At 31.5% G+C, this 25,983-nt stretch overlaps 3 protein-coding genes across 4 annotated transcripts; 2 read left to right on the forward strand and 1 right to left on the reverse strand.

Moving 5' to 3' along the window:
• Positions 1-4,600: 4,600 nt before the first annotated feature.
• Positions 4,601-11,625, forward strand: LOC103488991 (homeobox protein knotted-1-like 6). Its single transcript, XM_008447965.3, has 5 exons — positions 4,601-5,261; positions 5,869-5,988; positions 6,062-6,197; positions 10,563-10,807; positions 11,244-11,625. The coding sequence occupies exons 1-5, from the start codon at positions 4,950-4,952 to the stop codon at positions 11,406-11,408; spliced, it is 978 nt and encodes a 325-aa protein (XP_008446187.2). The 5' UTR covers positions 4,601-4,949; the 3' UTR covers positions 11,409-11,625.
• On the reverse strand, positions 11,560-15,804 carry LOC103488990 (cysteine-rich receptor-like protein kinase 3). Of its 2 annotated transcripts, XM_008447963.3 has the most exons (7): positions 14,878-15,793; positions 14,065-14,181; positions 13,843-13,982; positions 13,551-13,761; positions 13,223-13,457; positions 12,363-12,507; positions 11,560-12,228 (listed from the first exon to the last, which is right to left on the reverse strand). In XM_008447963.3, exons 1-7 carry the CDS (start codon positions 15,656-15,658, stop codon positions 11,896-11,898), a joined length of 1,962 nt encoding a protein of 653 aa, XP_008446185.2. In that variant the 5' UTR covers positions 15,659-15,793; the 3' UTR covers positions 11,560-11,895. The 2 variants fall into 2 exon arrangements, with proteins under 2 accessions (XP_008446185.2, XP_050947164.1); XM_051091207.1 differs by lacking the exon at positions 11,560-12,228 and having other exon boundaries at positions 12,366-12,578; positions 14,878-15,804.
• A 5,608-nt stretch (positions 15,805-21,412) lies between these two features.
• On the forward strand, positions 21,413-25,441 carry LOC103488989 (polygalacturonase At1g48100). The gene is made up of 8 exons (XM_008447962.3): positions 21,413-21,691; positions 21,787-21,915; positions 22,100-22,267; positions 22,365-22,400; positions 22,500-22,707; positions 23,631-23,712; positions 23,848-23,956; positions 24,419-25,441. Exons 1-8 carry the CDS (start codon positions 21,428-21,430, stop codon positions 24,821-24,823), a joined length of 1,401 nt encoding a protein of 466 aa, XP_008446184.3. The 5' UTR covers positions 21,413-21,427; the 3' UTR covers positions 24,824-25,441.
• The last annotated feature ends 542 nt before the right edge of the window (positions 25,442-25,983 follow it).

The raw sequence follows: 25,983 nt of genomic DNA on the forward strand, positions 1-25,983 counted from the left end.
AAATAGCTTCGTAATGAATCTGTATATAATATATGGAAACTTCTTTCCACTTTAGTTGCTTTTCTATACATTTAAATAAGTTTTGAGGGAGAAAATATTTATTGTAGCATAAATAGAAACAAAAATATAATATGTTTTTGTTTCTTTTTATTTATTTATTTAAATATTTTAGATAACAACTACTTAATTTAAAATTTTCGAGATGTTTGTAGCTTTGTGTATAGGACTAGTAATGTTCATGGATAGATATTAGAGGTGACCCATTTTTTTCTTCTCATTTTTGTTCTTGTTCCATATTTTATTTATTTTTATAAATAATTAGAGGCAGAAATTCGCTATTTTCATTTGTTTATAGAGATTTTTTTATCGAACTCTTTTTCACCACTAGAGGTTGATATGAACATCGCTGTATATTTTCATTTTTAGTTTTACGTATAGTATTTTTATTTTTAAGACATTTAATTCTATGTTTAATTCTTTTTCGGAGTTTAAAACATTTTTAACGTAATGTTTTGATGCAATTTACTAAAATTTTTTTAAAATCAAATATAAATAAGTACTTTAAAAAAGGTTAAAATATATGAAAGTTTATTTTTTAAAAAAATAAAAATCTTATTTTAGTCTATTTTGGTTTCTAAATTTTTATAAAGGTTTGTTTTGATTCTCTAACTTTTGAAATTTTTTTGTTATTGTGTAGAATTTCGTTAATTTTTTAACTAAATGGTAATATATTTATTATATTTGAATGATTAAGCTCTAGATTCATAGTATCAATTAAATTGATAAATAATCGAGAAATATTGGTAGTTTTTGTTATAATTTTCTTATGTCAAAAGTAAAAACATAATCAACACACAATCAAATAAACCTAAATTAAAAACAAGTTTTCTTCTTTTTTTTCTTCAATTTTTTTTTTTTTTACGGTACCTCTTTAGCTCCACGACCCTTTGTTTTTTGTTTTTCTCCAAATGAATTCTTGAAGCAAATCAGATAAATAATTTTGATTAGAATAAAATAAATAAATAAATGGTAAATTGATATTAACATCCGTGACAAGGTAAAATAAACTAGAAAAATAAAATAAGCACTAACACATGTGTAAAACAAACTCTAAGAGAGTTAGTGTTATGATAAACCTAGTTTTAACATAATATGTGTTTTGAGGAATAGTTTAAAAACATAGTTTTATCGGGGGAGTTGAAGACACACGGTTATGGGAAGTTGAAAAAGGTTTAAGAATAAGGAGAGAGAAAAAAATGGGTTATGATAACCCTAAAACAAGGGTTATGATAACTCTTCCTCCAAACAAGGGTTGAATTACCATAACCCAACTTAGGCCAAACAACCCCTAAGAAATTACAGATAAATATTTCTAATACGAACCACAAAAATCCTTAAAAGAAAGTAAAGAAAAAACAATTTAGGAAAGAAAAAAACACCTCGATAAATCACAAAATATGTCAAACTTGAAGTATTGAAAAAATTGTACGTGAATAAATTGTATCTAACCCATGAGTTAAGAAAGTGAAGTAAAATAACAATGCGTCAAGAAGGCGACAATAGAAATATTGAAAACACTGATTTTTTTTTAGTTTTTCCACAAATCATCAATTAACAATTTTGCCTTTTAAATCATAAATTAAAATCCTAGATTGCTAATAGTGATCCTCTTATTGAAAATTTTAGATATCTAAATATAAAATTCACATCATCACCAAGCCTTAATAAAACCTTCTGAGGGGCAATCTCAAAAGGTAGTGGCAGCCATGGATGGGATGTGGGAGAAGAAAGAAAGCATAGGGAGAACAAAAAGAAAATATATAGATAAAAAAAACAAAAAAAGAAGAAGAAGAAAAGATAAAATCCACGTGAGAAACTAAAAATATAAAATTAAAATATATTCATTCGTAATATAAAAAGAGTATTATTATATTTAATCAGCTGTAAAAGAATTGGAAAAACACAAAACTGTTCAATCAACTCTCTATACAACATAAAGTTAATAGAAAGGGAACCAAAAGCGTTTAACACCTCATAAACAAGAATTAAGTTAATATTATCCCAACTTACGTAGTTCAAAATGTAGGTTAGAGTTTAAATTAAGTTTGACTAAACAAATATATATATATATATATATATATATATATATATATATATATATATATATATATATATATATATATATATATATATATATATATATATATATAAGTCAAATATATATATTGCTGGTTGAAAATTCTTGTAATAATAATATCTTCACTTCACCACACCTTAATGCGCATAATTTGATCATTATCATAACGCATGTAATTTGTGAAATATATGCATATAATAAATCACTATCGATTTTGTCATTTTTGTCCTTTTTTTTTCCCATTCTTTTTCAGTTGGCCCCAGTACATAACTCATAACCCAATTATAACTCTGTAGCTATGGATTTTTTGAATTTGATTGACGATGACAATGTGGTTTTTCTTTTCTTTTCAAAGATTGCTCAATCACATTTAGCGAATTGGAAGTTTACACCCGAGAAAAATAATCCGATTCCATTTTATTTTGGATAATGGCTTAGATATAAATGAGGAAAATTTTAATACTATTACATATTCGATCGTTACTTATAATAAAACGAGGTAGTGCTAAGTTAGGATTAATTTTTTTTAATTATAAAAAGGTTTACGTAGTTCATTATTTGATAATTCATATCAAATTTAAACTATTTAATTCAACATAATAAATATATACGTTGTTATTTAATATCCTTTTTAGCATTACAAGTGCATAAATTACGAAAAAATAAAAGATTACTTAACTTTTCTTAATTATTATAAATTGACAACAATCATTTATTTTAATTGTTTGAATTATTTAAATTTAATTTAAATTTCATGAGTACCACGTGAGCTTGTGTACTTGGACGTTGATATTGCAAAATTTAACAAAGGATTCAAAATATTTAATTATGTAAAAAAATAAATAAAAACAATAAATTAATCACTACAAACTAAAAGATAATCATCTAAAACATTTTTTTTTAATTTAATTTTCAATAACAATTTTCATTATCATAAACAAGATCTAAGAAAAATTATGTGTTAGACATAATAACATTTTTATTGAATCCATTTTGATTACGATCTTAAACGGAACGAAGTCATATTAAAAAAGAAAAAAGAAGAAATAAAATTGTAACTCACTATCGGTAATTGTTCAATTTGATTTTTAGTCTTTAAGAATCAAAACTATTAATTAAAATTTAATTCTTAAAATTATATTTTTGTTTTTAGATTTTTAGAAATAAACTATATTACATTAGAAACTAAAAAAATTAAAATAAAATATACAATATCGAATATTTCGAGTGTCTCTTTAATTTAATTTTGTGTTTTATTAATTTTAAAAAATAGTGTATTTTAATAAATAATTTAAAGAAAAATGATCAATATAACAAAATTGATTAAAATATTTGTGAAATATTTGGTTAAGTTTAGTAATTTAATGTAGTTTTCCTAATAAAAGCAGAACAATATTTGGAATTGAAGCTTAATTTTAATTGGATAATGATACGGAACTGCTTTAAACGGTCCATACTGTGAGGACAACTACGAGTTCCAAGAAAATGCATACACACACATGTCTGCATGTCTCTCTCTCAAATAATGCAACAAACTAATAAATAATTAATCCTTTTTTTTTATTTTAACAGTTTTAAATTCCTTCGTTTTTCACTCAAATACTTTATTAATCTTCCTAATCAAACAATTAGAGTGAAATATATGCATGCTCTAAGTTCAATGGGACAGATTTAGGAACTTAATGTTGTAGGAATAGATTAGAACGCAACCCATTTTCTTTCCATTCATATTGTAAACTATAAGTAATTATTAAATATGATTAGAAAAACTTTTATTTTTTCTCAAATCAAACGGATAGGAATGCTATAAAGACTAGTGAACACCTCGAGTACAAATAATATGAAAATATTTAAGACTAGTTAGTAGTGTGGGACCTAGAAAATTAAATAATATAAGTTAAATTCCAATCCATTCTCCTTGCACTTATAGGTAATTTATATCTAATTAATAAGCTTATAAAATATTCTAAAAACGTTTTCGAGTATTATAAATTTGAATTTTATATCAAATTATTCGTTTATTACCTTAAAATGTCAAATAAAGTCACAAAGATAAGAAAAATTAAAATTATTAAATAAAGAAAATAAAAAGATTTAGGAACTAACTTGGAAAAAATTGTAAAAAGAGCACTTGAAATATTAATAAAAATGACATTTTACCATCAAGTTTGAGAATAGAAATTGGATGTAAACTATTCATTATAAAAGAGGGAAAACTATTTTAATCAATAAACCCTAAAAATATTTAGGATTTGTTTTTTTCTAAAAAACAAACTATATATTTACAAATATTATTATCTAAATCTATGTTTTAATATATTCGAAAAAAATAGGCATTTGAGACAAACGTAAAAATAAAATTAATAATGAAAATTTTGATTATATTTTGTAATATTTAAAATGGCAAGTGCTGCTAATTATATTTATTTAAAAATGGTAAAACAAAAGAAAAGAAGGGAAAAAAAGGAAAGGTGGAGTCCAGAAAAAAAAAAAAAAAAAGAAAAGAAAAGAAAAAAAGTGGCTCCGTCTCTTTCTCTCGTCTAAGCGCTCGCACAGTGCGGGAGCCAACCTAAGCATCTCATTCGTTGTTTGTTCTTCGGAAAAACACACTACTCGAGAACACCTGCACTTCTTCTTTGCCACTCCCAATTCCGGCAAACTCCTTCTTCTTTCTTTCTCTTCAATCTCTAATTCTGATTATATCTTTTTTTTTTTTTTTTAATTTTAATCTCCAGTTCATCATCAACATCTTCTCCCGCGATTTCTCTCTCCATCTTTCCCGTTTCCGCTTTCTATAAACTATTCTCCTAGTATGGATGAAATGTACGGTTTACAATCCACGGCGGAGTATTCAGATAAGGCTTTGATGTCACCCGAGAATCTGATTATTCCACCGGATTATCAGAGCCTTCTAGTCAGTTCTGGAGAGTTTCGCGATCGGATTCCCGTGTTTGGATCCAACGAACTACTTTCAGCTGCAGCATCAGCGATTTCGGAAGCTGAAGCAGCATCGATCACGCCGGATATTCAACGTGAAGAAGATATGGTGAACGTGATCAAAGCTAAAATTTCTTCTCATCCTACTTATCCTCGTTTGCTCGACGCCTATATCGACTGCCAAAAGGTGAAGAAAATAAAACGCTAAGCTCTATTTCTTCCTTTAACACAGCTAACTAGCTTCATGAAATCTTAAATCATAATACTCGCCTTCTTTGTTAATTATTTATTAATAATTTTGTTTTCTCTTTCTTTTACTCACAGAGAGCATTAGCTTTCTCGGCTTTAAATGCTTCCGCAGACACTGTCAACGAAGACGGAAATTAATTAGGATATAGAGAATTTGGCTATTTACTAGAACGCTTTCTTTCTCGGTTTTTTGACCTGCTGAGGGTTCAGTTTTTGTCTCCTTTCACATTTATTTCTCTTTCTTTTAAGCTTCGAACGTCGTTTTACAGAATCGCATGATTATGCCTATCTGATTTCTGGATTTGGTTAGAAAGGGGGGAAACTGCTAGCGATGAGAATTGTCAGTTTTATATCCGAATTTATTTCTTGAGGGCGAGAGTCTAATGATTGTTAATGTTCGTTAAGTTGATTATTGTATGATATCGAGGCGCGTTTGAAGTTCGTGGAGGGGTTTAATTCTTTTTTTTCTTTTTGATTTTTTTTCGTTGTAACAAACTGATTTTCCACATGAATATTGAATGTGATGCGGGGTTTATTGTGCGCAGGTTGGGGCGCCTCCGGAGATTGCACATTTGTTAGAGGGAATCCGTCAAGAAAGCGACTTTTGTAACCGTCATGCTGTCACCACGTGCTTAGGTGTCGATCCTGAGCTCGATGAATTCATGGTAATTAATTCTTTCGTCTCTAAATCGAAATCTCTTTTTTCCATTTTGTTAATTTCACGACTCTCGTTTTTAGGAAACGTATTGCGATATGTTGGTGAAGTACAAATCAGATCTCAAAAGGCCTTTTGATGAAGCAACTACGTTCTTGAATAAGATCGAACTTCAACTTAGTAACCTCTGCAATGGCGCCTTCTCCAAAAGTCTTTCCGGTCAGTCTTTTTTAATCACTATTCTCCGTTTCAAATGTTAATGGTTTTTTTTTGTTATATTAACTTAATTAAATCTAGTTAATTATATAACATTATTATCATCGTTATTTTATCCAAGAACGACGGAAAAAAAGAAAAGAAAGAAAATAGAACTGGTACATTAATTTGTCAGAAATTAGAAGAAGGAATGACGTAGATTTATTTGTTTTCTTTCTAATTTTTCTTCGATTTACTGCTGATTGAGAAATCTAAGGTGTTTAACAACCAATAATACAAAGGAACAGCGAAACCCTAGGAACTATATAATATTTATCTGCCTGTGTGTTTGATTGCTACTCTTATCTACAGTCGCTGTTTTTGGATTACGACCTTGTTAATTGTTCGTTGAATGGTGATTCTTTATTGATTATCTTGAAAATCTTCAAGTGCAATAATGAAGCTTCCAAATAGTGTTTTCTAATAATTTAGAGCTCTAATTATTACATTTTTCTTTGATTGTTTAACTGCAGCTGCTCATCTATCTTGTTTGTTGTGTTTGTTTCCTTTTTCCTCGCTTTCTTATCTTTTATTTGAATTTTTATTTTTCGTTTTTAATGTTACATGCCCAAAATAAAATATTTAAAAAGGAAGGAATAAAAATAAATCCTGGAAGTGTGAACTTTTCCGTGTTAGAGATTCTGATTATGACATATCAGAGTTCAGTGTGACGACATTGGAAATAGTAGTATGATTTGGCGTATGGTATTAATTAATATATTGTTTTCCATTGATGTCCATTGGTACAAAAAAAAAAAAAAAATTTAAAAAACTTGAAAAGCTTTCAGTTATATAGTGCATCTCATGTTTTATGGACTCTTCTCTTCAACTAGTCCTAATTCTCTCTCTACAACCTTAGAGAAAATTCAGCGAGGATACTTTGTTTTAATTCTTTGGTCCTAATTAGGCTGTGTCTCAACGTAATCGTGTCTTCTCTTTGAATTGTTACATGTGATGTCTTATTAAGTATAGCAGATATTCATGACCACATTGTTTACATTTTGCCTACTACTATTATTATTAATAATAATAATATTGTCTTATCTCTTAATAAATGGTTGTGAACTTGCAATTTTTTTTTCAACCTAAACATAATTCCTAGACATATAGTCTTGATGTGAGAAATTCAAATATACATCTGTGTTGTTAAGTAAGTGTAATTTTTCTATTGGTTTCATAAGTGACTATTATTTTCCAATTTTTCTTCCTAAAAGTTTTGTGAAAAAGTGCAAGTGAATCTCATTTTTTGCCCTTCTGGGTACTAGAGTTTTTACTACGAAGAATAATTAGTGTGTCGTGGCAAATATAACATTACTATTCTAGGAAGAAAGATAAAATCATATATTTTTGTCTTCAAATATTTCAATATATAGAAATTGATTTTATGTTTAGGTATTCTTTCAGTATTACATAGAGAGCCTAGAAGCCATTTGTCAGTGACCCGCATATATTTGTTCCAACAATAATTTCTTGAAGTGATAACTGTTGTAGATTTTTTAGGCAAAAGAAGATAATAGTATGAAATGCCATTAAGGATATAGATGTGGATAATTCTCATTCAAATAGCTAATATTATTAGATTTATGTGATAATCAATGAGTGTTACGTATATGTGTGTCCGTATTATATGCTGATTCTATCTTAAGATTTATAATGGAGATAGTCTTAATATGATTGTGATAGCTGTGATAATGTTTGTCGAAGATATTTTTTATAACAATTTCAAATTTCAATGGATCATGAGTGGTGCATGTAAGAAGTGGAAAATGAGAAAATGAAACCTTGGGACTTGTCGTGTGGCTTACTGACTACTGATAAAAGTGAAGTTGCAGTTATTTATCTTCTTGAAACTTGATTAGTTTCACATAATTTCAATCCCCAGGTAGGAAAAAACCTCATTATTGAAGAACATCACTAACTTGCTTTGTGTTGTAATGCTCTCTCGTTTCTCTGACATGCAACTTATGGGAATGGGCATGGCAGGCTTTAAAGGTTAAATATGATTTTTAAAATAAAAAAGAACTGGGTGATCTTAAAAGAAAAGCTTGTGAATCGAAGATAATGGTTGGCAACTATTGTTTTTAATTTACTTTGGAAGTACAAATTAACTTTTCAGGTGTGATGTTATCTTAATTAAAAAAATAGGCCTCGTGTTCAGATTGTCTTAGCACGAGAGCTTTACCGAGTTCTTTATATGCTTTCTCATATATAATCACTTATATAAAAGTCTCTTTGGACATGCGACCGTTGGCAGATTTCCATTTAGATTTCGTATTGGCATATATTCACGTGCTCAAACGGGTATTTTGCTGCCAAATTCTGGCTGGCTTATTTTTATGCTGAAACTTTGCATCTCAAGAGGACAACAAGGATTTTGGGCCAAATTATTTGGCTTATCTTCTTACTACATTATTGCACTCTCTAATTTGTAAAGGAATTCCTTTGTATTATCTTGTCGAAATGCTTTTCCATTCTCATCCAGGTCTTTATTGATTAGATAAATTTGTCTTCAGAGCTACCTACGTCATAATTTTGATATAGGAAATTGGTATTAATTAGTCAGCTGAAATTATTCCAGAAAATTTGTTGATGTTTTTTTGGGTTTCTACTTCTAGAACGAGGATATAAACGCGATAATCTAGCTGTGCTCATAATATTAAATCACCATGTTTCTTTTTGGACAGTGAATTACTGCATTATTTTGTCTGGAACCACCAGCTAACTAATAATCACTTTTCTTTGGATAAATTAAAATTGATGTGAAGGGCATGAGTTAATCATTACATGTTGGTTACATATCTAGCTTACTTGTGATATGTGGTTTTCCTATCTCCTTTCTCACTATTTTGGTTTCTATAGTTTCTCTGCTGGACTTTTCTGTGGAATTTAGAGAACCACGAAGCTTTTTGTTTCTTCCGTATGTATTTTACTTACTTAACCCGCTGAAGGGTTTTCTAGGTTATCATTGTAATGGTCACGGCTTGGTTTGCTTAATCGCCATTTTTATCCAGAAGTAAGAAGAAAGCTTGAGAGTTGAGAAAGAAAGGACAGGAAAATAAATTCTGGGTAATGGCATGTCCCGCGACGAAAACTGAGAAAGTTTGTTTGGGAGAGGAAAGAAGGGCGGGGGAAAAAGAAAAAAGGAAAGATAAAGAAAGGGGAAAAGTTTAGGGGAAAGCCCGGGTTGAGCGGGTGGTCGAGGTTTCCACACTGTCACATGTACTCCCGCAGTTTTCGCTGCGAAGGTGCTTTTGGTGCCCTCTCTTACCTACGCACTTAGTCACTCCCAGCTGGTTAGTGGTTGTCACTTCTATCAACAAGTACTCTGCCGTCTTCTTCGTGCGGATGATGTGTTGGACACGTGTCATTACCTGTTTGGATACCTAGGGTTAACAGTGCTCTACCTTCACTGATACCCGTTGCTTTATCTTTTCCCTTTTGGGGCCCTCCCCTTTGTCTTTCTTACACTAAGATTGAAGTTGGTGCCTATCACCAACTTTTTTACTTGGTCTGAACAGAATCAGCTAACTAGCCAAGATATGAGAAAGGAAAGTCAGGGTTGGATCAGAATAGTTCCTCGCTAACCAGGTGGTATTCTCACGTTTAAAAAAAAAATAAAAGAAAAAAAGAAATCACACTTCCCCCGTCCGGATAGTCCTTTTTTTTTCAAGTGTGATTGTTCGAAAGTTTGAAACTGTAAAGTGATCTGAAAAGCGTGGTCATTTAATTCACTATCAACTAACAACTACCATGTGCTTTGTTCCTGGCTATGGCTGGGCATTACCCAAGAGTAAGGATATGGGTAAAGGGTCACTTTCTGGCTAAAGAGAACTGCCCCGGGCCGTGTGGTGGGGGCTTTTTCATTAGCATTACTGCCTCATAGGATATCATCGAGAGAGAGAGAAGGTAGAGTTTTTTTTCTAAAAAAAAAAAAAAATATGACCTCGAAACTCTCGTGGGTTGTTCCAGAAAGTGAATTTGTATGACCGTTCAGTCTTGTCTATTCTGACTATGAGTTCCTCACGCCCCCCCGCGTCTGACAAATGACTTAACCAGACACTGCTGAAACGCACCTTCGCTTGGCTTCCCTTTTCCTTCTTCCCCTTTTGCAGTTCCCAGTCAAATCCTTGTTTTGCCTTTGAATCCCCCCCCCCCCCCCCCCTTTTTTTCCTTTTGTGGGGTCCTCTTCTTCTTCTTGTTAGCCCTGTCAATGTCAATCTTGAATCTTTACTCCTTTGAATTGTTGAATCGTAATTGTCGTTTGAGTTCATTTTGTATCTGAATTACTACAACTAAATAAGAATATATTTTTTTTGATATTGTGAATAGATGACGGTGCTGTCTCATCGGATGAAGAATTGAGCGGTGGAGAGATGGAAGTTGTGGAGGCGGAGGCTCAAACCAAAGGCGAGAACAGGGATCTCAAGGACAAGCTTCTACGTAGATTTGGGAGTCATATTAGTACCTTAAAATTGGAGTTCTCAAAGAAGAAAAAAAAAGGAAAATTACCAAAAGAAGCCAGGCAAACTCTCTTTGAATGGTGGAACGTTCACTATAAATGGCCATATCCTACGGTATGTTTGCTTATAAGCTTTCGTTAATTTTGTAACGTACATCATATAGTCACCACACATAAAAGTCACAACATAGAAAAATCGTATAAATCATAAACTAAGTTCGTTTTGACTCAATCACGTAGTACGAAATTAGAAAAATAATTATTAATTATTTTGGTTATCTTCTGTCCCAACTCCCAAATATAGTTTTATTTTGAGGTAAATTGCAAAGACTGTACCCTAAAATATTCGAGTAGTTACAATTAATAAAATTCAACACCAAAAAAACATATGATAGTTGTAGAAATTTAATCCATACAATGATAAAACTGAACACTAACTTATACAAATGTTATAATATACGGACTTTAATTTATAAATGCAATTCATAATATTTTATTATGTACGTTCAAGTTGAAGACAATATAATCCACTGCATTTTAATAATGTATAGGAAGCCGATAAAGTAGCATTGGCAGAGAGAACGGGGCTTGATCAAAAGCAAATTAACAATTGGTTCATAAATCAAAGAAAACGCCACTGGAAGCCATCAGAGAATATGCAGTTTGAAGGAATGGATAATGGTCTTTCTTCTGGTAGATTCTTCAGAGAGGACTGAAAAAAAAAGACTTCACTTTTAACCATCTCAAGATGTATATTCCCAATTATTGTTTCTTCTAATTTGAGCTTTTGTTTGCTTCCCCCTTCATGTATATCTCCAAAAAAAAAAAAAGATATATATATATATATATATTTATATGGCTGAAGAATTTGGACACTGAAAATTATTGCTTGTGTTACAAATATAGAGAATAAATTCCAAGTTTCTTATGTCTTTACTAATACTGTAAAGCTCCATATTGTACAACGACAAATAGAGAAAGCTGAAAATTTCCTCACATTATATTACATGGAATACACCGTACAAATAGAAGCTTACCGAACTCTCTCTCCACTATATTAACTTGATTGTCATAGTTTTCTTCTCTGATGATCACAAGATCGTATCAGAATGTTATGTTTCCCATTTTCGACGGTGTACTCAACGAGGGATGAGATTGCGGTTGTTATATACAAGATACGGAATGATTGCACGGGAACACAACTTATCTAGGGTCTATGATGCTTTGGGTCATGCTATTTTGAGAGGTTCGTGAGTTGTAATACAAATTGGGATTGGATGAGTCTGAAGAATTCTGAGGTTTCATGCTTCCACTTGAAGAAGGATGAAGATATGGAGGTTGTTTTGGCTGGGGAATCTCATAATTTGCTGTAAGCATTTTCACAACCATTGACATGGATGGACGTAGGTCAGCAAAGGCTTGCACACAAACTAGACCTATTTGAAGCAACCGAGATGCTTCGTCTCGTGGATAATCACCCGCAAGGATTGGATCAACAGCTGCATATAGCCTTCCCTCTCCATAAAGATTCCATACCTTAGGAACCAAAGGAAAATAAATGATTATCAGAGAAAGTTTAATAGAAAAGCAACAATGACAAGTGTAGGTTCAATTTTAGAAATGTGAATGAAAGGATATATAAGCTAAGAAGTAATGGATATAAGCTTTACCCTTTGTAAGATGGACGTTGAATCTTGATAGAAGTGACCATTTCTTCTTCCAGTGATAACTTCAATGGCAAAAACTCCAAAACTGTAAACGTCTGCCTTTTCAGATAACTTGCCACGAACTACATATTCTGGAGCCATGTAACCTCTAAGCAAAGACCAAAGGAGGTGGGAAAAAAAATTAAGAGCCCGAGGTTTTCATTGTTCAAAGGCCAAGAGCTACAAAAGCAAAGCATTTTTTTGCAAATACTTTCATAAAACTTATACACAGCTAAACTTAAATGTTTGTTTGTAGATGCATGGGTTGAAGCATAGTCACAATCTGATGAACTATGATATTCGCTTGATAGAACCCGGATATATTGGAAGAATAGAATTACAAAGTAAACTAACTGTTTGAGGTACTTGGATCCTTCCAATCTTGAGATAATCTCAAGCTCTAATTCATACCCCAAAATATTGACATCTTCCGCATTCACTACTCACTCTATTTATAAAAAACAAGCCAAACAAACACTCTAACTAATTGCTAATGTAGCCTTAAAATCCCTCAACTGTCTAATTTCATTCCTATCATCATCCGATGCATTACATAGTCTTCCACAATAATGAAATCGGTCCCAAATTTGTCGCTTGTAATGTAGACAGTTCAGATATATATCTTCCAGAACGCATACAAAAACAAAAAGAATGTTTGGTACATGGTACACCGATCTAAGAGTACTTGTATCAGACATCTTATTGCGTTCGTATTGAAAATGTATTAGATTTTAGTTATCCATGCAAAAACTACTTGTCCGGAAATTAACCCTCGTTCAATTGAAATACTATTAAGAGTATCAAGTGGTCTTCTGAAAACTTACAGTGTGCCAGCAATTGCAGTACTAATGTGTGTCTTATCTTCAGGAAGCAATCTAGCAAGTCCAAAATCAGCAATCTTTGGAGTAAAATCATGATCCAGCAGAATATTGCTTAATTTTATGTCACGATGAATGATTTTCACGTTTGACTCCTCATGAAGATAAGCCAAGCCTTCAGCTGTACCTAAGACAATCTTAACTCTTGATCCCCAACTCAGTGGCTGGACGTTCTTGTTACCTTGTGGACATAGAAACGAGAGATTATATAAAACTCTTCTAAACATAAAGAGCTTATTTTATTAAGCAAGGAATTTAGAGGTGAAATGATTACCAAAAAGGTAATCGTGCAAGCTCTGATTGGGCACGTATTCATAAACAAGAAGGCTTTCAGGGCCCGTAATACTGCATCCAAGCAGCCCTACAAGATTTTTATGTCGGATGCCGCTAATAAGATTTACTTCATTGAAGAAATGGTCAACCCATTGTCTTGTATTGAAGAAAAGCCTCTTGATTGCTACAACTCTACCATCTGATAGAGTTCCCTGTTTAACATAAGAAATCTTCTAATTTAGTTTAAATTTCTAAATTTCCGAGTGTTTTTAAGACAACAGAAAGAATTGTACTTTATAGACTGAACCGGAACCTCCTTGTCCCAGTTTATTGGATTGGTCGAAGTAATTTGTGGCCTTCTCAAGAGTTTCATAAGAAAAATTAAGCTTGGACTTGTTAACAATAGCCACAAGAGGCCCCAGTTGCCTTTTCTCTGAAGCAAAAGGAAAATTGCAATGAGTTGAACAATTTTGATCATTGAGAGAAAAAGAAGATTACCATTGTCACACACACACCTTTGCGTTTCCTCACTACTCTCCTTCTGGCACAGAAAAGGACCGTTGAAATAATCAATGCAGCAGCCACGGCTGCAGATATTGAAGCCAAAATTATCGCCAGACGACGACGTCTGTCTGTAAAAATCATTAACGAACTATTAGCTACCATATCCGAGGATAAAATCTTTGCAAACTAAGTAAATCAATAGCAAAACTATTGGATTTTGACAAAATATTAGAAGTGTTGTACAACATCAGAAAAGGTTCAAGGAAATGATAAACTACTAATCCTATAAAAGAAATCTATGACTTTGATTTCAAATCATCCCATTTAGAAATACCTTAAGCTTCATTGAGCTAACTCTAGGAAAATTCCATTTACATATTCTCTAGTTCGAGAGTGAAAAAAGGGTGTAAGTATTTTAAAAGTTTTGAGAAAGTGCTTTTGTAATTGTTATTGGGGAGAGAGTTAATCTATGTCATAGTAGAATTCTTTATAGTAGTGGATTGTTTTCTCCCGCTTCAGAGTTTCTCAACGTAAGTTCTTGTGTTTTCTATATTTTGTGCTTTCTTTTTTAAATTCTCTATTATTTTTAAGCTTATTCCTTCAATGGGAAGATTTTTCCCAACTGTACCTAAAGCAACAAGCAACTCACAATTCATGAACTAAAGAGAAAGCAGGGCATCATACACAATACCGGTCTAGATCAAACTGAGATTGAATTGAACAACAAAAAAATAAAAAATAAAATAAATAAAATAAAAATAAAAATCGAATGGGAGGGCCAAACATCAAACAATATCACAAGAAGTAAACAAAATCAAACTCACTATTTCCTCCTGTGGCGGTTGCAGTGGTGTTGAAATAAAACCTTTCAGTTGAATATCTGAAGTAACAGCCAGCATTCAACACCCTTCCTTCACTTTTTGGAGGACAAGAACCAATCTCCTTAGCTGCATCAACCAAACACTTGGAACAAGAACTCCCTCTCACAAATTTCCAACACTGACCCAATCCATAAACAGACACATTCCTAAAATCCACCAATCCTACAGCAAACCCATTATTCTTTGGCGCTACAGCACTCAAATTCCTCGCCAATTTCATAGCAGAATCACTAAAAACACTCCGATTCCCACTATAATCCAATTTCCCGCATACAGTCCTATCCACGGCACTCAAAGACTCGTTAAAGAAATTATAATAATCATACCTAATATAACACCCATCATAGAACAATCTACCCCCACGAGTAGCAAGCTGAAATGGAAGACACCGCAGGATCTGAGTTTTCATCTGGGCAAAACAAAGATCACAATCCGATTGAGAAAGATCATTCATACACTCCCCAAAAGCATAAACAGTCGTATTTCCAGTCCCATTTATAACAGCAGCAAATCGCTGTGAAGCAATAAGAGGAGTAACAGCATCCATAGAGTCCAAAAAATTCGCCACGAAGGTCGATCGTTCCGCGGGCGAAGCGGTGTTGTTGGAACATATTAGCGCCGCCTCAGTGGCTCTGGGATCAGCTGAAGATTGGATTGGGAGACGAAAAAAGGAGAGGATTAGAAGGAAGGGAAACAGAAAGGGGAAATTGAAGGGTTTCTTCATTTTGGGAAATTAATGGAAGAAAATGGAATGGGGAAGAAATATAAGGAGGGGAAAATGGTCTAATAGAAGTCGTAAATGAAAGGGAAGCCATTGAAATGAATATGTAGTAAGGATGGAAAGTTGAAGAAGAAGCAGCTTCCATCGTTGACTTGTGAATTTGAAAGAGACGACTAAAACGCGTACTTGTTGAAAACAAACAAAGTACAAACAAAAATTAATTTCGCTCCTTAATTCAATTTTGCGCCTCTCTTTATACTTCATTTATTGCAAATTTTGTACGGAAAATCAAATTTTCTAAAACCATCACTTTCCCGTAATATTTATTATAAAAAAATAATAAATTTCAACAAAATATTTACAAAATATATCAAAATTTTGTATTTTATTTATAATAAATATAAATAACATTAATATTTTTTTTAATCAATAAGACTCTAAATTTTGCTACATTTCATAAATAATTTAATTTATCTTACGAGAATTTGAGAATTTTTTCTTCCAACTAAAATTAGTTTTTAAGTTTATTTTTTAAATTCATATCGTATAATTATCTAAAATAAAATTCTATTCTAGACTAAAAAAATACATTTCCATAACTTATGGATCAATACATTTATTTTTCAAAATTTTGGGATTAAAAGTTAAATTTCTCTTTCTATCACGGTGCCTCTATTGATAGTAGAAACCTATTCTTATAGATTTTGATGTCATTGCATGAAAAAGTTTTTGTGCTAATAATAATATAAACTTTAAAATACTATATATTCGTGAGAAAATTATCGTTACTACAATCTCAGTTTATTATTCGTTTTTTTATATGATTTCAACATATGGTAGATGAGGTTGAGTTATTGGTTAAGAAATCGATGATTCAATTTTCAAATAAAAAAAGTTTAATATCATATTAGATTTTTAATTTTGTATATATGATTTATAATTTAAAAACATAAAGTATGATAGCTATAATTAAGAATAAAGAGGTGGACATTTATGGTGTATTAGATAATGTATGGTCAGTTTTTAGACTATAAAAACCAAACTTATAGTCAAAAAGATTATGGAGGGTCCCATTTATTTAAGAGTTCTTTTTTTCAATTTCCATTATAGAGACGATATTTTTGAATTTCATGCCAACTTTCATTACCATTGACATCAAATTCTCTAGTGGAATAAATTCATAAATAAATTAGAAAAGACAAAAGTGCTCGATCCATCCTAAATATCATTTATTTTGGTGTATCTATTCTAAACTTTAACATTCGATCATATTTTGTCATATAACAAATTCTTCTTATTTTTTTTTCAAATATTTTAATTCTTTTCTTTTTATGTATGTAGTAAAAAGGAAAATCGTAGAAACGAGTGTTGTTCGAAATGCAACCTAAATACTTCTCAACTAATAAGACCATAATTTTGATTTTTTGGATAGAAAAAGAGAGCATTTTATTGGTTTGTAACTGTCGTGGGGTTTTCCTTATTTTTCATGTCGTTTCTCACAAGTGTTTGAATCAATCGTACAATGTATAAATCAACGTATTAGGAAAAAGTAATTTAAAATTGTTTGACATTGTTTGACGTCGGATCGAATAACTCAATACATAGACATGAATTTACTTTATTACATGAGTTATATAATAGTAATTGTTTATTATAGTTTGTTGAATATAAATTTATTGTTGTGTGTGAGGTAGATATTATTTTTTTTATTAAATTTGAATTATCATAGTAGTACGTGTTATAAGTGATGGACAATGGATATAAAATGATAAGCATATATTTAAGGTAGTAATACTATAGTAACATACTGATTATAACAAATATTATATAATTTGTGTCTCAAGTAGCGAGTGAACGATAATCATGAACCACGCTTCTTATTTATCTCGAGAAATTTATGGATCCCACCACTAAAAAACATCAATTTTATACTTTATTAATCCTTTAAACTCTCACTAACTATTAAATTTTTTTCTCCAAAGGTCAATTTATGAAATTTTAATGTGTAGTATTTATACATATTAGAAGGAAGAGTGGGAAATAATAATAATTAGAGAATGAATGGAAGAGGTTTGAAAGTTGAAGATAATGAGGGTTGAAAAATGGGGTATGGAAATTGATTGGTTTTTGGTGGGGGCGTTGGTCAATTTTCCCATCTTCGGTCTATTTTCAAAATGATTGTTCCCTCACTCTCACGGCGGCGGTCCCATTCCTTCCTTCTAACCTCACTCCATATTCTTCATAATACAATCTTTACACACACACATATATATATCAACACAATCAAATTATTATAAAACATATATTTAAATATAATTACAAGAGTGTAAAAATTACCAAAGTGAGCTAATAAAATTTATTATTCAATTATAAATTATATATCAAACAACTTTGTTGTATATCCACTTAATCAAAGTAGTTGTAATTAGAGAAAATTAACTGATGTTCGTTCAAACATATATTTCATATCTCACTTTCATATAGAAAAAAGATGTAACATAAAGAACAGTGTGACGGTCGTACTTTATTTTAGATATATTATTTTTGGAAAGAAAAAAATTATTTCCTACTATTTGACCTCTTTTATGCTATATTTTCCTTTTTCATGCTTTGTACTTAATTCCCTCAATTTGACTTGTTCCAGAAAGTTTTGTAAAGTTGGAGTATTAGTGTATTTTTATTTCTTAATTAACGTATTTTTGACTCATTGATTAAATATTACATTTTTTTCTTCTAAATAATAAATTTGCATTGTCTTGATCACCTCCTCCCACTATATCAAGAGAAACCTTTTTTTTTTTTTTAATCTGTCAATTTAATAATAAATTATCTAAGCATGAATTACACAAATTTCAAATTGTAAATGTCAAAAGGATTCACCTAATATTAAAGTAACTTTAGACATTTTCATATATATATGTATATAATAATATATGTAATATTTGATATATTAAATGCTTACTTACTACGTTGGATTTAGATCGTGTCAATGATTTTATATAGTAATTCAAGTTGGGCTTTCAATGTTTTTGACTTTTTTTCATATTCATCGTAATGGAGTTTTTCACTTTCATTTTTTAATGTCGTTATATGGCTTTTAAATCCTAGGTTTAAATTACTAACAATACATGTATAACACTATTATATTAAATTAGAAGAGATAACATATGAGAAAATTACGTGGTCAAGATTTAGCAATATAATTGAGACGTACCAACAACATGGAAGAAGTTGACACCTGTATTTTAGTAAAAGTCGATAATAAAAAGAAAATACGCCAAACGAAAGTTGTTTGAAGAAAAGAAAGATACTCCCTCTTCCAAAGCTCTACACACCGACACTAAGAAGTTGCGACAAACCAAATGAAAAATAATCTTTCTGATTCTTTTAACCCTTAATTAATAAAGTGTATAAAGAAAAGTAAAATAGAAGAGAAATTTTGATCATAAATAGAGTACATAGGTAAATTTTTTGGAAGCTTAGTTTGTCGCTAAATCTTCCATCAGGTGATTAAATTGGGCCGGTAGCTGTTCCGAATGTCCAGGCCCAACTAATAAATGTTTAAAACAGCCTTTTGGGCCGTACATCCAGAAACCACAAAAGGCCCAAAATAGGCCCAACAAACGAATTGGGTGACAGGCTAAACCACAAGGCCCAAGCCCAAAAGTATCATCCATTTCCCTCTTTCTTCAACCTCGGCCATGGTTATGTGATTCTGCAACTAGCAGCAGGCTTTTTCACTTTTCCGACCGTGAAAAAGGAGCTGTGTAGTTTTGGTGTAGCTGACCTACCATTATATTTTATATAAACCAAAAAGCAATCTCCAAATTCCATTTCAACTCCGACCACAAACTGGTACAGCATAGAGAAGAAAGAAAGAAAGAAGAAGATGGCCGTAGTGGGCACCGACCGTGGCCCACCGCGTGCGACGGCTAACCAGGTGGGTAGATTCGAATGGAGCCAAATGGAGGTCACATTATAAAATGGCGATGGAGCCGCATCTTGGTTGAATTTCTAGTTATATCAACGTGCAAGCCACTTCCTCTTCAAACCTCTCTTTATAGAACTTTCCAGGTATTCAACTATATAAACTGCCCCCATGATTTCAAGCTTAATTAAATTTACTCACTAAACAACAAAGATACCACAACACCCACCTCCTTTTTCCCTTTTCCTAACAGTACCAAGTGGATTTTGTTTATTGATTTGTTTATTAACGTTCCATTTAGCTCCGTAGACTTTGTTCTTTATCTGTGTAATGGGGTTTCTGATTGGCCACTAATCCAGTCACCCCTTCTGCTTGGTGCTTTTGATTATGGTACTTGTCATTTTGGGGTGCCATTTTTATACTCTTTTTTATATTTTATGGTTTTGATGAATCTGTATTTTGGTTCTTGTTAGTCAAGGATGTTAGATGTTCATCTTCAATCTGTTCTGTTATTGAGTTTAATTGTCTATGGACTTCAATTACTTTAGCATTTACATTTACCCCAAGGACTGGAAAATATGGGAGAAAATCAAAATGGGATTCACTCTAAACTTAAAATTTCATCCTATTAGACAAATATTGTGGTTTTCCTTTGGGAAGAAATTATGCTTCAATTTAAGGGGTAAAAATGGTAAGGCGTATATGTTGAGAAAAAGTTTGTAAGGATGGAGTTCAGGTTTTGCATTTTTTACTTTGAATGTAATACTAATTCTGAAATACCTTTTTTTTTTTCCTTTGGGAAAGGTATCAATTATGTGCTCTAAGCACACTTAAAAATATTTGAAGATGAGTTTGGGATGTTTTGAACGAAATATTCTTTATATGAAAACCATGAGCAAACATCACTAATTAAGTAGTTCTCTTATAAGTATTTGAGGGTTTTTTTAGTAGTTTTAGAATTGGTGTAATCTTTATCATTTAACCAAAAACTATTGAAACTTTAGGAGTTAAAAATACATTGTGTCCTTAAAAAAACCATCCCAAAACTCACCTACCTATCTTTAGAATTTCTTAAAGCATATTTCATCAAACAAAAGAATATAAATAATATATTTAATTAACTATAACAGTTTTGGACTCTTTAAGAAAGTAAGGTAAGTCTATTCAAGTAATTGGTTTGTTTACCATGTCTTTAATTGAATCAGAATACTATAGTCATGAGGTTTAGCTTTATGTTAGAAAGCATTCTTAAAAATTTTAGGAACCTAAAAGCTAAACTACATTAAATACTTGGTATCTTTTTCAAAAAGTGTAGTAATATAATATATGTATATATATGCAAGTATATGTCCAAAATTTTTATCCAAAAGATGCCATGTCAACAAAACAGAATCATTTGCAATTTTAATTTTTTTCCCAGCACAAAGGTATTAATTTTATTCGAAGGCAACAAGTGCATAATTGTTATTATAATTTTGTAAGATTAATTTATTTGTATTTCATAAGACTCACTCTTGAAAGCATTATCCATTCTCTGTTCCGTAGGAAGCTTTCATAATTTGGCTGATACCTAATTTTATACACAAAGTACAAACAAACGTGCAATGAATAATTACAACTTTCACTAACTATAATACGATTACTTGCTTAAGATGGAGTTTACTTTATGTTTATTCTTTTTGAGCTGGCTGCTAGGTTGAATGCCATTAGGTAATTTATTTTTGGACAATGGGTTGCTTTTTTTAATGTGACAGGCCTTGAATTCTCTATATATTCTAAAGGCTGCTTCCAATAGAAACTTAGCTTAAACTCTCTAGTGTTTGGAAGTAATAGTGCTTTAGAAGATGAAACAAATAAGCAAGAAGTTAACTTTTTCACTGTTTCTGTTTTTGGTAGTCTCTTTGCTGGTGTCTTCATCTGTAGTTAGAGTGGAAGCAAGAAAGCAATATCACAAGAAGAGCAAGCATCAGAAGCAAAAGGGTGATGGCAATGGCCATGGTTCAGGCCCTGCACCAGCTCCCCTTCCGTATTACAATCAATCTCAGTCCACCATTTTTAATATCTTGTCTTTTGGAGCAAAGGGCAATGGAGTTTCTGATGATTCCAAGGTAAAAATTGTACAAAACAACCTCAAAAAACAGATACAGAGCTAAAAGGTGTGACTGATATACTTTGTTGAACTTGTGAAAACCATTCTATGCAGGCACTTCTAGCAGCATGGAAAGCTGCATGTGAGATTCCAGGAGCTACGTTGGAAATACCATCACAGCACAAGTTTCTCATCAAACCCATCACTCTAAATGGCCCTTGTATGGCTCAGCTTGTTCTTCAGGTCTGTACAACTTTCTTCTCCTTCAGGATTTTTGTATATTTGAGAATATAACAAAAAAGACAAAAAGTATATTCTTTGACTTGTCATGCAACAGATTGGTTTTTTTTTTTAAAAAAAAGAAATTAGTGCTGTGCTTAGAGTTTAAAGGATAAGATAATTAATGGGAAGTGCAATTCCAAAGCAGATTGATGGAGCTGTATTGGCACCTCCAAAAGTAAGTTCGTGGCCCAAATCCAGCTTGTTTCAATGGCTTAATTTCAAATGGCTACATAACTTCACCGTTCAAGGCTCTGGTACTGTCAATGGCCAGGGCTTTAATTGGTGGACTCTCTCCACATTCTACAATAACAAAGTTAGTTCCTTTTTTCCCCTCTTCGTTAAATTAGGCTAATTACATTGAGAGGTCATGGTTATAGCTAAATAATTTATTGTTGTTTTTGTTTCTGCAGAAGAAATTGAAGCACATTCCAGATATGAAGCCCACTGTAAACTTTTCTTACACTCTCTCTCATTTGCTTGTGATTACGATTTTCGTTTTTAATTCAATTGGGATTTTCTTTTAATACCTTGCTTATAAATGACAGGCTTTGAGATTTTATTCCAGTTATAATGTGACAGTTCGTGACATCACCATAATAAACAGTCCACAGTGCCATCTGAAATTTGACAATTCCGGCGCCGTCAAAATTGACAATATCACCATTTCTTCGCCGGAGAACAGCCCCAACACCGACGGCATTCACCTGCAGAACACTCGAGATGTTGAGATTCAACACTCCAACATTGGCTGTGGTATAAACCGACCTAATTCACAGCCTTTCTTTAATAATATTTTATTGTCCTTTCAAGAGTTAACTTTTACTCTCGATCTTTTTTCTTTCTGTTTTATAATTTTGAGGACACAAGAAAGTGGTGCTTTGAAAAAGAAAATCTTGACTCAAACTTCAAAAATACTTTTTAAGATGTAAAAACAATATAAATGATTAAAATAAAGTAGAAAACTAAAGTTTGATCCGTTTAAATACCCTTCTAATAATATAAACAATTGTTAGAAAAATATTATCAATAAGAATGTTATTATATCTTATTAAAATAATTATTTTAGTTAACAATTTTGTTTGATTGCACTATATTCAAAATTGATTCTATAAATTATTACTATATTTTGAGAATTCTAGGTTAAACATTTTAAAGCCATTTGTTACTAATCATCTCTCAGGTGTTTCTTCAAAGAAGGCTTCTAGATTGATTCAATTTTTTGAACTATTTCTTATTTGTTAAGATTTTTTTTAAATAAAAAAACTACTTTTGATATTCTTAAATCACCGAATAAGCTTTAGTAAACACACTTTTAAATTATTAATTTTTTCAAAGGTGCTTGCAGAAAAGCCAATTTTATTTAAAAAGTATTTATTTTTCTGTTTTCCAAACACACTATTAATTCAGATTGTCACATGTCTAGATTAATGTCAGCCTCAGTTCTAAAGAAATGATCATATAATTTTCTAGGAAAACAAATGTTTTACTCAAATTCACATATCTTCTCTTGTATTTTTAATGATGGAAAATTATGAGGTAAAAATAACTCCATAGAGGTTAGGAAAGTATACCTCCAGTTAACAATATTTTGATTGCAATAGCACATAAAGCTACACAACAAAGATACTGGACTACACAATTGAACCAACTTATTTTAAGATTTGTTATTTTAACAGGAGATGACTGTGTTTCCATTCAGACTGGCTGCTCCAACATCCACATTCATCATATCAATTGTGGCCCTGGACATGGCATAAGGTAAAATTTTAATTTTACTTTTTCCATAAAGCTAATTCCCGTAGAGAATATTATTTATGGGCTTGATTTCGCTCAACTTTTCTTAAACATTATTATATTCAGCACTAAAGATTATTTTCTTGCCTATAATTACAGCTTGGGGGGACTTGGGAAAGATAAAAGTGCTGCATGTGTCTCCAATATTGTTGTCCAAAACATCTCAATTCAAAACACTCTTTCAGGAGTGAGAATCAAGACCTGGCAGGTAAAAAAAAGTTTAAAAGTTAAACTACAAATCTGTCTCCTTTAATTATGGTCACTGTTCTATTGTACCTATAATGAATAATTATGGATTGAGTTGATTTCATCATTCAAAAAGAAAATTATGGATTGATTTGACACGATGAACAAAGTAAGTACATAGATAGAATATAGTACATAGTGACACGGTTTATAAGAAAGATTTCATATGTTCGCTTTGTAAAACGGGAGTATAATACAGTGCATTAGGAAACCCTTTCTTTCTCAATAAAAGCAGTTATCTTATTTTTTTTAAGATGATATATTCAACCATTCTCCTTCACTTGTAATTTATTTCTTGCATTAATGATAGAAATTACATAGAATCACAGATGTAATTCAAACACTCTTATCCCATCTAGCCAATAAAAATCCTGGGATGGATAGAGTCGGACGGTTCTGATTGGATTTGGTCGAATATAAACAGGGAGGAATTGGGTCAGTGAAGAATGTATCATTCTCAAACATCCAAGTTTCTGATGTAAAGGTGCCTATTATGATAGACCAATACTACTGCGACAAGTCCAAATGTAAGAACCAAACGGGAGCAGTTGCAATTTCAGGCATAACATACGACCAAATCATAGGAAGTTACTCAGTACAGCCTATTCATTTAGCCTGCAGCAGCCAAATCCCATGCGTAGACGTTGATCTCATTGACATACAGCTGAAGCCATCTTCAGAATCCAGAGGCTTTCAAAACTCCTTATGTTGGAATTCTTATGGTAAATCTCAAGCCCCTCTTCTTCCTACTAGCATAGACTCTTGCCTTAGAAGGGGTGGTGGTGCTGTAAGGAGAATTGCTAGATCCCATGATTATGTCTGCTACTGATTCTCTATGTTTCCTCTCCTGTTTCTGTTTTTTCCTCTCTCTAGCTTCCCTTCTGCAGTTTTTTCTTTATTTTTTTTGAAAAATGTAGGAAGGTGATGATTATAAAAGCATTTATGGGTTGTTGCTGTTGGCTTTTTCTGAATCCATCAGTATTTCATTTCCTAGTTAGTACAAACAAAGTGACCCAAAATATCCCCAACCCATCTCTCAAAATTGATTCTTTTTTACTTTAATGAGAAGGGTTTCTCAAGTTGTAATGAGTTGAAGTGGTGACCTACTCTATTCCATTCCATTCACTTTTTCTTTGGTAAATCGGTTGGTGGTAAGTTAAAGAGAGAGTTTAATGGCGGTGATAGTGGAGGAAGGCTTGTGTCTGTGTGCGGAATCAATTGCACGCGAAGCATTGCTTTTTTGTTTTACCTTTGTAATTAATATCGTAATTTATAGGCTTTTTATGGCTCCTGAGATCTGTTTCTTGTACTTTACACGCACTCTGTTTAGTGGCTTAGTGCTCTGCTCTCTTCTTGTATTGTATGTATCTAACCCAGACGTTCTAGTTCCTTCTACTTGCGGGAAGCAGAGAATGGGAAAGAAACCAAAATAATTTCCCTTTTAGTATATTACAATTTTAAAGTTCCACTCTTTTTCATGCCCTATTCACCTATTTGACTTTCTATCAGGGTTTGTTTATTTATTTATTAATCATTAATATTTTAAGAAAAATTATAAAAAACACATCATTTAACAAAATATTTATCCTTTCATATAAAAATAAAGTATAATGAATTTTTTCTTTTCCTGATTTTGTTGCGTGAATTAAAAATAGTTTGTCAATTTTTTTTATTTAAAAAAATCATATTTTATTAGAATGTCGACATTTGAATAACTGTGTTCCGTAGCTTTGTTACTTTAGAATGCTTTGAGTTTATTTTTTATTACAAGAATTAGTTTATAATTAGTCTAGTTATATTTAGATTTAATTAAGGGGCATTTAACCTTTTTGTTTTTATTAATTTAAATTTTAATAGAAAAACAAACTATTTATACTTTAGGTAAAATAGGACAAAAACCTAGCATTTGTCTTGAAAGGTAATATTTTGTCAATTCCATCGTTTTTTCGTTTTTTACAATCTCCCTACTGAAAAACTAATATGTTAATT

The sequence above is a fragment of the Cucumis melo genome, chromosome 10 (genome assembly GCF_025177605.1).
Source record: "Cucumis melo cultivar AY chromosome 10, USDA_Cmelo_AY_1.0, whole genome shotgun sequence".
Taxonomy (NCBI): Eukaryota; Viridiplantae; Streptophyta; class Magnoliopsida; order Cucurbitales; family Cucurbitaceae; genus Cucumis; species Cucumis melo.

Bases quoted from the DNA above. Each gene is read 5' to 3' on its own strand.
- LOC103488989 (XM_008447962.3), top strand. From the start codon at position 21,428: ATGAAACAAATAAGCAAGAAGTTAACTTTTTCACTGTTTCTGTTTTTG. The intron at 21,692-21,786 runs GTAAAAATTGTA...CATTCTATGCAG, and splicing joins GAGTTTCTGATGATTCCAAG to GCACTTCTAGCAGCATGGAA. The intron at 21,916-22,099 runs GTCTGTACAACT...ATTCCAAAGCAG, and splicing joins TGGCTCAGCTTGTTCTTCAG to ATTGATGGAGCTGTATTGGC.
- LOC103488990 (XM_008447963.3), bottom strand. From the start codon at position 15,658: ATGAAGAAACCCTTCAATTTCCCCTTTCTGTTTCCCTTCCTTCTAATC. The intron at 13,983-14,064 runs GTGTGTGTGTGA...CTTTTGCTTCAG, and splicing joins AGTAGTGAGGAAACGCAAAG to AGAAAAGGCAACTGGGGCCT. The intron at 13,762-13,842 runs GTACAATTCTTT...TATGTTAAACAG, and splicing joins GTTCCGGTTCAGTCTATAAA to GGAACTCTATCAGATGGTAG.
- LOC103488991 (XM_008447965.3), top strand. From the start codon at position 4,950: ATGGATGAAATGTACGGTTTACAATCCACGGCGGAGTATTCAGATAAG. The intron at 5,262-5,868 runs GTGAAGAAAATA...TATTGTGCGCAG, and splicing joins CCTATATCGACTGCCAAAAG to GTTGGGGCGCCTCCGGAGAT. The intron at 6,198-10,562 runs GTCAGTCTTTTT...TATTGTGAATAG, and splicing joins CTTCTCCAAAAGTCTTTCCG to ATGACGGTGCTGTCTCATCG.